The sequence below is a fragment of the Dendropsophus ebraccatus genome, chromosome 9, assembly GCF_027789765.1.
Source record: "Dendropsophus ebraccatus isolate aDenEbr1 chromosome 9, aDenEbr1.pat, whole genome shotgun sequence".
NCBI lineage: Eukaryota > Metazoa > Chordata > Amphibia > Anura > Hylidae > Dendropsophus > Dendropsophus ebraccatus.
The window spans coordinates 80,413,746-80,430,769 of record NC_091462.1 but is presented as its reverse complement, the minus strand read 5'-3'; the positions used below and the strand labels follow the sequence as shown (position 1 = coordinate 80,430,769).

The window sequence follows — 17,024 nt, the reverse complement described above, 5'->3', positions numbered from 1 at the left end:
GCTATTACTGATATTCTGTATATTGATGTCCCATACCCGTGGATTAGCAGGATTAATGGTCGATATACAGGCAGCACCATCAGTCACATCATTTTATGTTTTTTCATTTAGCCTCATTCACACTAAAGCATTCAAATACCCTTGAAATACTGACACAAGAGAAATATTTTCTGTATAATTATGTCTGTATTGTAAAGATTTGTTTGTTCCTTTTAGTTGCGTATTACATGAATTAAATATGATGGGGAAAAAAATCATGAAAACAATCCAGTGAGAGCTTGTCCACAAAGGCAAAAACAGTGTGGTTTTTGTCACTTTTTTGGCATGATTTCCTAAAGTAAGTGACAAATAGTTTATAATTAAAATCAATATAATTAGCGCGGCCAACGTGTCAAAAACCATGACATAAGGTTACATTCAGGCTGTGTGTCCGAGATACACGCCTGAATACTGGCATAATGGTATGATGACATATACCATGCCATGGTCACTTGGCCCATTAAGTAAGTATGACATTAAGTGTACTAGTATATTTCCATGTCACAGGACTCAAAAGTATGGGTTATTGCTATATAAAAGTATATTTTTTTTAAATAGACCAACAGTAGTCACTAATAGACTTTTAGGGGGGGGGGGGGATTTATGAAGACCGGCGCACAAGGCCTTATATTAGGCCCCGCCCCCTTTTCCCCGCCAGGATTCACTGAGAGGCACACACCTCTGAGTGAATCTGGCCAGGCGCCCAAATCTACGCCCGGCGTACTAAATCTACACCTGCTTCCAGCAGGTGTAGATTTGGATCATGATTTACATACTCAATTTTCCCTCTTTCTGGCCAGAAAGCACCTGCAAAGGTCCAGGACAGATGTCCTCTCTCAGTCGAAGCCAAGAGAAGACCAGAAACATCTACGGATCACACCCAGGCGTCAACCCAGGCGTTTACTGTTCGCAATTTTCAAAAAAAGGTGGTAACTCCCAAAGGAGAACCGGGGGTGCAGGGAGGCAAGGAACACAGATGGTCACAAATGCCTTCCCTAGACCTCCGGGTAGCCCCCAAAAGGGGACCGCAACCCGAAAAATCCTTGTGACAAAACAACGTGGAAAGTGTACACAGTGACCAAAAAAAAAAAAAAAAAAAAAAAGGATAAACAAATTAAATGTGCGCTGTGAAATACAGCCCGGATCTACAAAAATTCCTCACAACTCTCACATAGCAGGAAGCCGGAAAACTAGAGGTGTGTGCTCAAGGGGTGTGAATGTGAAGTGCGTGCATAGTTCCGTCTCTCAGTGGGATCCTATCCCCACTGAGTTTAGGCACCCTGGACCACTTCTGCACCTCGACTCTTAACACACTCGAAACCTTCAGCACAGATCCAGAGGGTCATGGCATCTTGCACCGATCGACTTAAAGGGGTAGTGCGGCGCTAAAAAATTATTCACAGAATAACACACATTACAAAGTTATACAACTTTGTAATGTATGTTATGTCTGTGGATCGCCCCCTTCCCGTGTCCCACCACCCCCGCCCGTCTACCCGGAAGTGTTGGTGCATTATACATTACCTGATCCGTGTCGCGCATGTCCTCCATCTTGTGCCAAACGTCATCTTCGGCCGGCCGAATCGCTGCCGCCGTCCTCCCTCCGCCTCGTCATAACTGTGCTCTGCCGCGATTGGCTGAGCATAACTGTGCTCAGCCAATTGCGGCAGAGCACAGTTATGACGCGGCGGAGGGAGGACGCCGGCAGCGATTCGGCCGGCTGGCCGAAGATGACGTTTGCCACAAGATGGAGGACATGCTCGACACGGATCAGGTAATGTATAATGCACCAACACTTCCGGGTACACGGGTGGGGGTGGTGAGAAACGGGAAGGGGGCGATCCACAGACATAACATACATTACAAAGTTGTATAACTTTGTAATGTGTGTTATTCTGTGAATAATTTTTTAGCGCCGCACTACCCCTTTAACGTGACAGCCACCTTTTCAACCCTTATTCCCTTCATGTGGTTCTCTGCTCCATAAAAACAGATACTACACTTGATCTTAGCCAAAAGGCCCAGAAGCATCTGCAGACAGTTGTTTCGGGTTTGGTGCCAGTCTGCAGTGCAGAGCAGGGTGTTGGCTGGCTAGTGAAAGGCCTATTGACGTGGGTCCAAGGGATACTAATTCTCCTTAAGGAGAGTCTGTCATAAAGAGAGCCATTTTGCATTTCCATTCTTCCCAGAACTCCCAGTGTAGCAGAAATGGCCTACACATCTTTATGACCGACTCTCCTTAAGAAGAATTAGTATCCCTTGAAATTACATATACCTCAAACAAAGTTCGAGCGTGGTGTGAACATACCCTAAAGGACGCAATGGAACATGCTGAGCATGTAAAACATGGCAAAGTTTATGCTCTGCAAACCATCAAGGTCTTTTGTGTCGCTCACAAACCACAAGAAATGAGTAATTCATGGCACAGAAAACTGTATGCAGCTTAATTCTTTTAAATCTTTTGGCCAGAAAGTGCCAAAGATTTCTAATTTACTTCAATTAAAAAATCTCAAGTCTCAGGATTTTCTCACTACATGTAACAGGCCTCTTGTCTCAGGAAAAATAAGACCGTAAGTTATAGTAGCCAGAATGTGGACTGGGATAAAGAGTTAGATGAGTATAGGACTATTGTTATTGCATTGGGGAAGATTTTAGTTTTAGCATATTTTGTGCAGCTGATAAAATAGCTACAGAGATTAGTCAAGGACAGGCAAGAAAAACTGAATTTTGGCCGGAACCACCTCCTAAAAGCAGAGCGCGGATAAGACGCTGAGTCAGCAGCTTGTTATCATAACACAAAGCATTGTTCACATTAATACGGATGTCAGCTGCAGACACAATGAAAGCTACCACAGGCCAATAAATCAGCCGTCCCTTCCAGCTCTACACATGCCGCCGTCTATACTAGAGAGGGAGCTATCATTTTCATTGATGTTACATTTAATTACTTTTTTTTTTCTTATGAAAGGACAATTAACCTCCTGCAGCGGTGGATGGAAGCAGACAGGCAGGGAAAGTTGGCACAATGCGGGTAAGTAGTTAACCCCTTGCTGCAAAATTCCATACATGTATGTCAAAGAATGCACTGAAAGGCATTGTGCTGTACGTGTGTGAAGGCATTGCACAGGCTCATAAGCTGTGTCCATACGATCACGGTGGAAGCCTGGTGATAGATGACCTGGCTTCTGCTCTATTGGCTGGAGAAACTCTGATTTGATATTTAGCAAGTGCCAACCTGTCAGGTCATTGCCGCTTGCTCCTCGTTCTCCGCTCGCTGTCGGTGCTATTACATGCACAGACATCGAGTGGGGGGGGGGGAGCTGCAGGGGGGCTGTCACTGCTCCTATTATGCTAAGCAATGGCCAGCAGACTGTAAACTCACCCATCTTCGTGCCTTCGATGCGCCACTCCTGGGTAGTGGTAACAGCGGCTGTCTTCAGCCAGAAACCGGTTACGTCACATACTCGGCACTCCTAGCGGCAACATCACAGCCCAGTTGAGCAATTGCCCAGTCAGCCAGTTAGTGACTGGGCAGTGTCCCTCCACAGTCACTGATTGGCTGAGCAGGCAATAACTCATCCGGGTATGTAACATTGCAGCTAGGAGAGCTGCAGGACACCGGCACCTGTGAAAGGGACCATGGAGCCGCGCTATGGGGCACAACGAGGGGCGAGTTTACTTGTACTTGTAGCACTAATAAAAAATAAACAAAATAAGTTAATTAAAAAAAGTTAAAGGGGTACTCATACACTGATTTAATAAAGTTATAACACTTTTGTAATATAACCATTTTAAAAATGTATTATTTTTTTAATTCACATTTGCACTTCTGTTTAATGGCAGCAGTAAGGGGTAAAGCTGTCCCCTCTGCTGCCACCAGGAACTGTCAAGAACTGAGCTCTAGGCCCTACAGTTCCTAATCCCGTAAAAATAAAAAAAAAACGGGAAGGGGGAGGCTGCCCGATATGATTGCTGTGTTAGGCAGCCTCTGCAGAGGGATTGTGACAGCTATCACCGCTTGCTCTGCTTCTAGTACAGCAGCCAGGCACAACAATACTGATGGGCAGCCTCCCCTCCAGGTACTGTATATAAGAATATAGGGTACTTACAAGGAACAAGACCCTGCTCTGTACAGCACTGCTCAGCAGCACTAGAACAAAGCAGGGAATTTGGAACTTCACAGCTTAGAGCTGAGCTGTGCCGTTCCCGTTTTTTTTTATAACGTCATATTATAAAGTAATATAACTTTATTAAATCAATGCAGCAAAAAATATGTTTTAGTTTCCACATTACCCCTTTAATAAGTTATATGCAGCCCAGGATAATGCCAATAACGAAAATACAACTCAAAACAAGACCTCAGCTACATGAATGGATAAGTAAGTTATGGCTCTCAGAATGTGACTAAAAAAAATAAAACTCTGCAGTTCTTAAAGGGGTATTCCCATCTCAACTAATATAGTTAAAAGCGTTATTGTTCCACCTCTTCCCTCTGCGGTAGCACGTTGCAGGCAGTGATCAAGAGCTGGCTGATTTTACCGATGTCTGGCGCACACACGCAATGCACACAGTGCCCATAACATGGTCTTGCTCCCCTCTTTTCTCTGGAAGTTATTTGCATGGACGGCTAGACGGAAGAAGTGGAGCACCGGAAAGCAGAAGAGATGGGACCTTTTCTGATCTCCGGCTATCCCTTTTCAACTTTTCAAGTTCTCCTTCTTCTGATATACACTCACCGGCCACTTTATTAGGTACACCTGTCCAACTGCACGTTACCACTTAATTTCTAATCAGCCAATCACATGGCGGCAACTCAGTGCATTTAGGCATGTAGACATGGTCAAGACAATCTCCTGCAGTTCAAACCGAGCATCAGTATGGGGAAGAAAGGTGATATGAGTGCCTTTGAACGTGGCATGGTTGTTGGTGCCAGAAGGGCTGGTCTGAGTATTTCAGAAACTGCTGATCTACTGGGATTTTCATGCACAACCATCTCCAGGGTTTACAGAGAATGGTCCGAAAAAGAAAAAACATCCAGTGAGCGGCAGTTCTGTGGGCGGAAATGCCTTGTTGATGCCAGAGGTCAGAGGAGAATGGGCAGACTGGTTCGAGCTGATAGAAAGGCAACAGTGACCCAAATAGCCAACCGTTAAAACCAAGGTAGGCAGAAGAGCATCTCTGATCGCACAGTACGTCGAACTTTGAGGCAGATGGGCTACAGCAGCAGAAGACCACACCGGGTGCCACTCCTTTCAGCTAAGAACAGGAAACTGAGGCTACAATTTGCACAAGCTCATCGAAATTGGACAGTAGAAGATTGGAAAAACGTTTCCTGGTCTGATGAGTCTCAATTTTTGCTGCGACATTCGGATGGTAGGGTCAGAATTTGGCGTCAACAACATGAAAGCATGGATCCATCCTGCCTTGTATCAACGGTTCAGGCTGGTGGTGGTGGTGTCATGGTGTGGGGAATATTTTCTTGGCACTCTTTGGGCCCCTTGGTACCAATTGAGCATCGTTGCAACGCCACAGCCTACCTGAGTATTGTTGCTGACCATGTCCATCCCTTTATGACCACAATGTACCCAACATCTGATGGCTACTTTCAGCAGGATAATGCGCCATGTCATAAAGCTAGAATCATCTCAGACTGGTTTCTTGAACATGACAATGAGTTCACTGTACTCCAATGGCCTCCACAGTCACCAGATCTCAATCCAATAGAGCATCTTTGGGATGTGGTGGAACGGGAGATTCGCATCATGGATGTGCAGCCGACAAATCTGCGGCAACTGTGTGATGCCATCATGTCAATATGGACCAAAATCTCTGAGGAATGCTTCCAGCACCTTGTTGTATCTATGCCACGAAGAATTGAGGCAGTTCTGAAGGCAAAAGGGGGTCCAACCCGTTACTAGCATGGTGTACCTAATAAAGTGGCCGGTGAGTGTACAGCTCTTTCCCTTCCATTGTTGTAAGCTTGTTGTCTAAAATTACCGACCACCTCTCTGCTCTAAATCTCTGCTTCGACCACATCTCTCTGTAATGTACATATTATACAGTATATAAACTATTTGTGAATCTACACACTATATCAGTCCAACAAGTGCTTTTAGAGCAGAGTGGTGGTTTGTAAGCTAAACAAGCTGCCAACAAGGAGAGTCCAACAAGTATAACTACTGTACTATAGCCAGTGTCCGAGTTAATGGCGTCTTCTCAGATCCACTTGCCATAGCTAGCGGAACAAGGTAGGGTTGCCCATTGGCACCCATGCTCTACATCACTGCTGTGGAGCCTGGCAATTGCACTGCACTTCTCACCAGACAGACGGCCCGCATGCCCTATAAACTGGCCCTATACGCAGATGATCTGTTATAATATACAGACAATCCCACAATTTCCTTTCCTGTCCTGCTCCAGGAATTTGAGCTTTGTGGCCAGGTCTGCAATTTTAAAGGGGTAGTGCAGCATTTAACTTTTATTCACCAAATAACACACATTACAAACTGTGGCCGGCCTCCCGAAGATGACGTCATCGACACAAGATGGCGGCCGGGGTCAACAGCGAATACGTCAGTATAATGCACCAACACTTCCAGTGTGGGGGGAACTTGGGGAAGGGGGCCATTCACTTAAATAACACACATTACAAAGTTGCATAACTTTGTAATGTGTGTTATTTAGTGAATAAAAGTTAAACGCCGCACTACCCCTTTATGGTCAACTATATAAAAATAAAGGTACTCAATATTACTCTTTTGCAGTCAGTAGTTGCCCATATTCAAAATACTCTTGCCTTTAGGATCCGTTCACACTACGGAATCAGTGTGGAATTTCAAGTGGACACATTGCTTTGCTTTCCTTACTTCTGGCCTGTTACCCTGGATACCAGGATAAGGCTAGCAAAGTGGCAAGCACTCAGTCTGCGTGGGAAACTTACAAATCTGGCTCACAGTTCCCGCAATAGCTACCGTGCATGTGAGTTCACTCTGCTTACTCGTGGCCACTCATATACTATTGAGCTGCTCTCCCCATCCTTTGCGCCTCTCCCCCCCCCCCTTTTTCCCTTTTCTCTCTTTTACTCTTGTTCCTTCTTTACTTAAACTGCTTAGCTAAACAGATTATTGTTATGTATCTGGTACTTTTGCTGCTGCCTTGAGAAATCTTGTTTATTGTAATAATTCTACCAATTAATGTTATTTAGCCAATGCATTAGTTACTTTGCTTTAGTGGGGTTTTCATTTTGCTGGACTGATCTGAGCCTATCAGTTCTCTCCCTTGTAGCCGATTTTTGATAGGGATTTTTCTTTCAGCTGTCAAACTCAAAGACACCAGGAATTGCATTGACTACTTAGTTCTACTTTATGTTGCAACTGTTTTGTCTACAGCACTGTACTCTGACCCAGGAAGTTCCCCTTACCTTCCAAATCATAGCAGATCCACTTCAGGCTGGGGCTTGCATTAGGGGACAGGACCGTGGAGGTAATCTCTCCATAGCTGTAACTCCTCTCTCCCCGGACAGAGAGTGCTGCATGTATGTGCCCACATCTGCAATGCTCATTCCTTCATGCTCCCTGCAGTCTGTCAACCCTTGTGTTTCCCATCCTCTCCATTCCTGCTATAATGTGTCTGCACTTACACTCAGCTATACATACTGCTGCTATAATGTGCCTGCACTTACACTCAGCCACTCACACTGCTGTATAGAAAAGTTTTTGCCACTGTCCACCTGCACAGCTCTGTGATTCTCACTTCATGATTGGTCCATGGTGAACACACGCCTCTTCCCAATTGGTGTCATGTGACCACACAGACCTCTGGCAGCAGCCCTGCTTCTAGCCTGTTGTACTACGCTACTGTATTATGGGGATCTACAGCTCCATCCTGTATCTACAAACTGTTGCTGTTTTTTCATTCTTATGCACTTACTATACATTATACGCCACATGCTGATTTTTATACTGTACACCAGTGCTTCTCAAACTTTTTCTACTGTAGCCTCACCCAACAGACCAAGGCAATCCCTTGGCCTCACCAGACTGACCAAGTGGGTGCCGGGGCCTCACTAACGGTGGTGAAAGTCCATTTAAAAGCTGATGATAATGCTAGGGCTACCTTTCACCTGTCTACCAAGCTCTATATACTAATAAAGCAAGTACAAAATAAATTAATAATGTTGCTAAAATGGAGATTTTTGTTAACAGCAAAAGGGCTGTGCAGATTATAGTTACTACTCTGAAAACTGGCTCCCCAGCTGGGCCTCACCAACCACTAGGGGGCGCCTCACTGGTGAGGCCCGCCTCACAGTTTGAGAAGCACTGCTGTACAGTAACCTATAATATGACATACCTAGCTTTCTAAATGTTTGTTTCATTTGTTTTACCTGTTATTCAAAATACAAAAAAGGGATTTAAAAAGTGATTTGTATTACAAGCGTGGTCCCAGAACGAATTATGCTTGTAATCCAAGGCACCACTGTAAAATAAATATATATATATATATATATATATATATATATTTCCAAAAAATAAACAGTGTAACTACTAGAGATTAGCGAACCTCGAGCATGCGGTGGCTGCTGAACTTGGATAAAGCCCTAAGGCTATGTAGAAAACATGGATATAGTCATTGGCTGTATCCATGTTTTCCAGACAACCTTAGAGCTTTTTCCAACTTTAGCAGCCCCCGTTAATCAAATGCCGAACGTTCGGGTTCAGATGGACTTGAACCCGAACCCGGTTCGCTCATCTCTAATAACTACTGTATAATGGATGAGATGGGAATATACCTCTAATGCTAAATCAGACTTGGTTCTTAAAAGGTTAATCACTGAACCGCATTACGGAGTTTGCTAAAACCCGCTATTACCGCTTCATTCAGGTACTTTCCGCTGTCATCTGGCCACCTTCTATATTAGGATAAATGCTGTAACACTCCTGGGGCTTTCCAAGCTATTTACAAGGAAGAACTTAAAAGAAATCAAACACAAACCTTAAAGGGATACTCCACCCATAGCAATTCATAGCATATTGCAAGGATATTCCACAGGAGGTCTGAAAGCTGAGATTCCAATAGATAGATAGAATGGGGAAGCTATAATACCCATCTGAAGTAGCTGTATAGTCATGGAAGCACTTCATAATGTAAAGTTCTCAAGACCTGTGCATGCAGCAATGAATGGAAACAATGAGTGAATGGCAACCATAATTTTCTGGTCCTGCTCATTCAACCAGCAGTCTGTTAGGCTCCGTTTTCACGGAGCAAAACTGGAGGAATTAATTCCGCCGTGGAATCCGGCCAGCCTCCGTGTCATAATGACAGTCTATAGGAGGCTTGCACGCCTCCTCTCTCCACGCTGAAGAATGGACATGTCCATTCTTTAGAGCGGAGAGAGGAGGTGAGGTGCGCGAGCCTCCTATAGACTGTCATTATGACATGGATGTGTCCGTAGGTAAGAGCTCTAACCGGGACGCCAGTCAGAACAGAAATATATATATATATATATATATGTTTAGAATTGGACTATCTACAGTCATGGCCAAAAGTTTTGAGAATTATACAAATAATAATTTTTGCAAAGTCTACTGCTTCAGTTTTTAAAATGGCAATTTGCATATACTCCAGAATGTTATAAAGAGTGATCAGCTTAACAGCAATTACTTGCAAAGTCAATATTTGCCTAGAAAATGAACTTTATCACCAAAAACACATTTCAACATCATTGCAGCCCTGCCTTAAAAGGACCAGCCAACATTGTTTCACTGATTGCTCCATTAACACAGGTGTGGCTGTTAATGAGGACAGGGCTGGAGATCAATCTGTCATGATTAACTAAGAATGACACCACTGGACACTTTAAAAGGAGGCTGGTGGTTGGCATCATTGTTTCTCTTCTGTTAACCATGGTTATCTCTAAAGAAACATGAGCAGTCATCATTGCACTGCACAAAAATGGCCTAACAGGGAAGAGTATCGCAGCTAGAAATATTGCCACCTCAGTCAACAATCTATCGCGTCATCAAGAACTTCAAGGAGAGAGGTTCCATTGTTGCCAAAAAGGCTCCAGGGCGCCCAAGAAAGACCAGCAAGCGCCAGGACCGTCTCTTAAAAGTGTTTCAGCTGCGGGCTCGGGCTACCAGCAGTGCAGAGCTTGCTCAGGAATGGCAGCAGGCAGGTGTGAGTGCATCTGCACGCACTGTGAGGCGGAGACTCTTGGAGCAAGGCCTGGTCTCAAGGAGGTCAGCAAAGAAGCCACTTCTCTCCAGAAAAAAAAATCAGGGACAGACTGATATTCTGCAAAAGGTACAGGGAGTGGACTGCTGAGGACTGGGGGAAAGTCATTTTCTCTAATGAATCCCCTTTCCGATTGTTTGGGACATCTGGAAAACAGCTGATTCGGAGAAGACGAGGTGAGCGCTACCACCAGTCTTGTCTCATGCCAACTGTAAAGCATCCTGAAACCATTCATGTGTGGGGTTGCTTCTCAGCCAAGGGAATCGTCTCTCTCACAGTCTTGCCTAAAAACACAGCCATGAATAAAGAATGGTAACAGAATGTCCTCCAAGAGCAACTTCTCCCAACCTTCCAAGAGCAGTTTGGCGATCAACAATGCCTTTTCCAGCATGATGGAGATAAAATGCAAGCATTGATTGTGCAAGAATGGACTGCTATCAGTCAGGATTTGGTCCAGAAGTTGATTGAGAGCATGCCAAGGAGAATTGCAGAGGTCATGAAGAAGAAGCGTCAACACTGCAAATATTGACTTGCTGCATTAACTCATTCTAACTGTCAATATAAGCTTTTGTTACTTATAATATGATTGCAATTATATTTTTGTATGTGATAAAAACATCTGACAAACACACAAAAACCAGAGGGCAACAGATTATGTGAAAATATAATATTTGTGTCATTCTCAAAACTTTTTGCCATGACTGTAGACTGATAAACTGTAACAAGTCCGTCAGCTGTGTGAGTGTGACTAGGCTTCCACAGGTTTTTAAGCATAATCCCCTTCACAAGAGAACAGTGTATGGGCTCCTTGTTTTGTAACAGTTCAGCAGAAAGGACCCCCCTGCATCTATCAATGCACCAGCAATTGTGAGCTATGATATTCCTGAACGCAGTCCCTTACATGCAACCAGGTAGAGAATATAAATGGTTTATGGTAAGAGTGGACGCCCTGTACACATATAGTACAGAACGTCCCCCCCCCCCCAATACAGAATAACACATTATATTTCACATAGGGGAGACCATAGTACCATAGTATCTGTCGTGTGGAGACAAAAGGGTACATAGTACAAAAGATAAGGACCTTGGGTTGTTGAGGCAATGTGTCACGACTATTAAACTATAACCGGACAGCCTCCAGCAAACTGCATGAAAGTGAAACAATACATAGAGGAAAGCCTTGGAAGTGGTGTACGAGTGACTTTAATAGAAGCAACTCCCATACATCAGAGGGATACAAGCGTGTCAGAGGGACTCTCTCAAAAGAGCTCCAGTGCCAACAGTACAAAGGATGACAAGAGGATGCAGTGCGTTTAAATATGGCGTACAAATAAGACTGTCTAGTGAACACTCATTCAGCTGGCAGCCAACTTCCAGATGCCCTCATTCAGAGGAATACCCAGGGAGGTGTTCATGTGTTCTGAATATAGAGAGGGGGAACAAGCCACTACCTGGTGGTGGCTTATTTCTCTGAGGACAAAATGATCAGGCAGTTGAAATTCAACATCCTGATCTTTTTAATGGGGGAGAGTGAGGAAGCCCCACCATTACACACCTGTCTAAGGGTGCGTTTACGCAGAGAGATTTATCTGACATATTTTTTAAGCCAAAGCCAGGAATGGATTTGAGAGGTGGAAAGTCTGACCTTGGCTTTGGCTTCAAAAATCTGTCAGATAAATCTCTCTGTGTAAACGCTCACCCTAATGTGTGGTCCTAAAATAGGTGTAGAAATCCCATTTCATATACCCAGTTGGGGAATTATGAGTAAATAGAGGAGATCCATATTTCAGGACTCTTATCAACATATCCTCATAGTGTGTCTATATGGCCGAAGATGAAAAGATGACCACAAACACAACTTGTATGTGTTTGACAATGAATTCTGCCTTCAACCCATCTACCCATTTCATATCATAGAGAACCTGTCACCTCTCCTGACCCCTCTGTTTTAGTAACCCCTTTATTCTGCATTAAATAGCAGTGCTGGAGAATCTTAGCTTAGAACTTTGGGGGGAATTTAGCAATGGGGTTGTGTCAGTTTTCCAGCATGAAATGGTTACTTTTTAGCAAGCCCTGTACTGCATAAGGGTGGGTTCACACTACGGAATCCGCACAGAAAAGTTCCGTCGGATTCCTTTGATTGTATCCCTTTGCGGTGGTGCGCATCTCCGCCCGTGCCACTAACACCATTCTATGGCTGGGCCAATCCCACTGCCCACCGAAAAAATTGGCATGTCTATTCTTTCGGCGGAAGATGGAATAAGCCTGCCCATAAAATGGTGTCTACGGCATGGACGGAGATGCGCACCGCCATGAGAGGATACAAGCAAAGGACTCCGATGGAACTTCTCTGCGCGGATTCCATAGTGTGAACCTACCCTAAAGTGTCCTCGTATTTACTTTTTCGTGCCATCCTCACCACTTTTGAGAAAGTGAGGGGGGTTACTGTAGTGAACCCAAAAAATGAGATGTGATCATCATTTACGCATTAGTAGAGGAATGGTGGTTTCCTTGGTACTATACCCTCTGTGGACCCTGTGCACAAACCTTGTATTTCACTAAAGGATCACTCGACATGGACTCCACATTTGTAGTAGGAAATTAGTTGAGCCAACACTTCATCAGGAGGAGGCTCGACTTCTCAAAATGCATCCAATTAAAGTAATTTCCTACTCCAAATGTGGAGTCCATGTCGGTGACCCTTTGGGGAAATACAAAGTTTGTGCACCAGGTCCAATGAGGGTAAGGCACCAAAAAAACCACCAATCGTCTACTTTTTTTCTCTACTGTATCTTAATCCGAGCTCTGCAGGAGATGTCAAGGGGTGGAAGGCTGCAGAACTGCAACTCTTAATACAGTGAACATACATGCCTATGAGTACAACCCAACCAAGTGAGCGTGCATTGCTATACACAATTGCATACTGCTAACCAGGCACAATTTTCCTGCACATGCAGCGCTGATAATTTTTTTTCCCACACACATACTAATATACTGCATATGATATATTTAAGCATTAGTGTCATACCAACTTTGGGTATGTTGTCAGAAGTTAAAGTGTCACTGTCGTGAATTTTTTTTTTGCAGAAATCAATAGTCCAGGCGATTTTAAGAAACTTTGTAATTGGGTTTATTATCCGAAAAATGCATTTTTATCATGAAAAAGCAGTTTGAAGCTCTCCCCCCTGTCTTCATTGTTCTCCTATGGAGAGAGCTAAACAAAAGACCAAAACAGGACAACAAAGAGTTAATCTACAAATCCCTCACGGGATATCTCCTGTGACAGTCACCAGTGACCTGTCTGAGCTCAGATTACAGCTGTCACCCAGCTCCGTGCCTGTAATCCTCTGTTATCTGCTTTCTGCTGCCGGCTAACTCCCTCCTTCCTCCTCCCCCCTCCCCTCTCCCTAGAGCAGACAGGGGACGTCTCCTGCAACAAGTCACAATTTTCAGATTTTTCAGAGTGGATGAAAAAGAGGAAGGAGGGGGGGACCTGGGAAAAGGCTTTTTACATGCAGATAATGGCAGATTTGGCTAATAAACCCAATTACAAAGTTTCTTAAAATCGCCTGGACTATTGATTTCTGCAAAAAAAAAATACGACAGTGACTCTTTAAAGATCACATTGGATCTCACTCCTGAGACCCACTGCAGTCCTATAGCTAGATGACGCATGCAGCAGCTCCGTCCACTCTCCAGCAGGTCATGAGATCTGACTCTTTCGCTCCATTGACTATGAATTGGCTTTGATTGACAGCATGTGCATGCTTCATCCAGCTATAGCTCGGGATCACGGTGGGTCTATGAAGTGAGACAATGCAAGCTTTATCCTCTAGCATCTGATGACATGTATAAAATTAGTGACAAGTAAACTAACGCATTATGTAGCTTAGGGTGAGGACTGGAGCAATATCACTGGACTCAGGAAGCATTTAACTGCTGAGTATAGTGGATTTTGTTATTTTCTCACCCTGACAAAGTGTCTTTTTTCTTCTGTAAGGGAGCGTTCACCCTTACAGGATCTGCAGCAGATTTGATGGCGCAGATTTAAAGTTGCATATTCAAAGCAAAGCAAATCTGGGCCATCAAATCTGCTGCAGATCCTGTATGTGTGAACGCAACCTAAATGTAAAAAAAACGGTTTGATGACGTAGACCCCCACTGATTCTTGACAGATAGCAGTTACAACTCAGCTCTTATTTCTCAGAATAAGCTGATTGGTTGCAATCTGAATGTAGCAGATCGATAAACCTGCGCCATTTCTACATGCAAAAGTTCGGAAATGTATGGCGGCAAATAAACTGTGCAAACTGAATGAATCACATGACTATAGCGTAGCCCTCTGTGAGGATGCATTGCCAATCCCGGACAAGCTGGCAGGCCTATGGCCTTCTCTGGTATTGTGCATTTAGGATTACTAAAGCTGAAAGACACCTATAATGGTGTTACCCAACCTGCGTCTCACCAGCTGTTGCAAAACTACAACTCCCATCATGCCCTGACAGACTGTTGTCACTGCATAATGGGGATTGTAACTTTGCAGCAGCTGACAGTACAGGCTGGGGGGACACTGACCGGGTACAGGCTGGGGGGACACTGACCGGGGACAGGCTGGGGGGGACACTGACCGGGGCCAGGCTGGGGGGACACTGACCGGGGACAGGCTGGGGGGACACTGACCGGGGACAGGCTGGGGGACACTGACCGGGGACAGGCTGGGGGGACACTGACCGGGGACAGGCTGGGGGGACACTGACCGGGGACAGGCTGGGGGGACACTGACCGGGTACAGGCTGGGGGGACACTGACCGGGTACAGGCTGGGGGGACACTGACCGGGTACAGGCTGGGGGGACACTGACCGGGTACAGGCTGGGGGGACACTGACCGGGTACAGGCTGGGGGGACACTGACCGGGTACAGGCTGGGGGGACACTGACCGGGTACAGGCTGGGGGGACACTGACCGGGGACAGGCTGGGGGGACACTGACCGGGGACAGGCGGGGGGGACACTGACCGGGGACAGGCTGGGGGGACACTGACCGGGTACAGGCTGGGGGGACACTGACCGGGTACAGGCTGGGGGGACACTGACCGGGTACAGGCTGGGGGGACACTGACCGGGTACAGGCTGGGGGGACACTGACCGGGGACAGGCTGGGGGGACACTGACCGGGGACAGGCTGGGGGGACACTGACAGGGGACAGGCTGGGGGGACACTGACAGGGGACAGGCTGGGGGGACACTGACAGGGGACAGGCTGGGGGGACACTGACAGGGGACAGGCTGGGGGGACACTGACAGGGGACAGGCTGGGGGGACACTGACAGGGGACAGGCTGGGGGGACACTGACAGGGGACAGGCTGGGGGGACACTGACAGGGGACAGGCTGGGGGGACACTGACAGGGGACAGGCTGGGGGGACACTGACAGGGGACAGGCTGGGGGGACACTGACCGGGGACAGGCTGGGGGGACACTGACAGGGGACAGGCTGGGGGGACACTGGCCGGGGACAGGCTGGGGGGGACACTGACAGGGGACAGGCTGGGGGGGACACTGACAGGGGACAGGCTGGGGGGGACACTGACAGGGGACAGGCTGGGGGGGACACTGACAGGGGACAGGCTGGGGGGGACACTGACAGGGGACAGGCTGGGGGGACACTGACAGGGGACAGGCTGGGGGGGACACTGACAGGGGACAGGCTGGGGGGGACACTGACAGGGGACAGGCTGGGGGGGACACTGACAGGGGACAGGCTGGGGGGACACTGACCGGGGACAGGCTGGGGGGACACTGACCGGGGACAGGCTGGGGGGACACTGACCGGGGACAGGCTGGGGGGACACTGACAGGGGACAGGCTGGGGGGACACTGACAGGGGACAGGCTGGGGGGACACTGACAGGGGACAGGCTGGGGGGACACTGACAGGGGACAGGCTGGGGGGACACTGACAGGGGACAGGCTGGGGGGACACTGACGGGGTACAGGCTGGGGGGACACTGACAGGGGACAGGCTGGGGGGGACACTGACGGGGTACAGGCTGGGGGGACACTGACAGGGGACTGTCACCAGGAGACAAGGAGCAGGGACACTGCTACACTCCAGCACTGGTGCCAATATACAACCTTACTGCCCCCCAAAATGTCATAGGGATCTGCTGGCAGCTGCCAGGTCTATATGTAGTATTCCCTGAACAACTACACAATTTAAAGGGGGCTTCCCTGGAGCACAGAGCAGCAATGCAGGAAGTAAACAGCAGCAGCATGGTGTGCCTGCCCATGTCTGCAGGGGGTGGTAGTCCCTGACATGGTGCACAGCACAGGGAGACACCACTGCCAGGAGCACCGGACTGATGGCACGTCCCTGCCCACAGACCCGCTGCCCCAGCTCACTCACCCCGGCACTCACCACTCATTGTGCCCGGCTTGTGGCACCCACAGGTAAATAAACACCAGTGACAGAAGACCGGAAAGTGCAGCTCCGCCCCGGATAGTAAATCCCATCTACAGGCACAGGAATACAGGACTGGCGGAACATTCCAACTATATAAAGGGGGTGTGCTGGACACGTTGACACACTATTATTGAAGCAAATACATTAAACACAGTAGGGACGTTTTTATAACGAAACAACTAAATAATAAAATGCAAACCATAACAAAGAAGGGGGATGACTAAAGAGATTTTCAGAACGTCAAGAAATTAAGATGGTTTAACCCCCCCCTTGACAAAATAGTATCTTC

At 46.7% G+C, this 17,024-nt stretch overlaps 1 protein-coding gene and 1 non-coding gene across 5 annotated transcripts in view; both read right to left on the bottom strand.

Annotated features, from left to right (window-relative positions):
- The window catches only part of SNX29 (sorting nexin 29), a 394,719-nt gene extending 377,936 nt beyond the window's left edge, over nt 1–16,783 (bottom strand). For 2 of the 4 annotated variants that reach the window (XR_011364568.1, XM_069983710.1), the window contains exon 1: nt 16,679–16,754. Coding sequence is in view for 3 of the 4 variants with exons in the window: in XM_069983710.1 (XP_069839811.1) it covers nt 16,679–16,697 (19 nt within the window). In the remaining variant the exon portion in view is untranslated. Of the gene's footprint in view, nt 1–16,678 lie in introns of all 4 variants that reach the window. The other 2 variants (XM_069983707.1, XM_069983706.1) reach the window with 2 other exon arrangements.
- LOC138802268 (U2 spliceosomal RNA) lies at nt 1,890–2,071 on the bottom strand. The gene has a single exon (XR_011364727.1). It is a non-coding gene; the product is annotated as a U2 spliceosomal RNA (small nuclear RNA).
- Nucleotides 16,784–17,024: the final 241 nt, after the last annotated feature.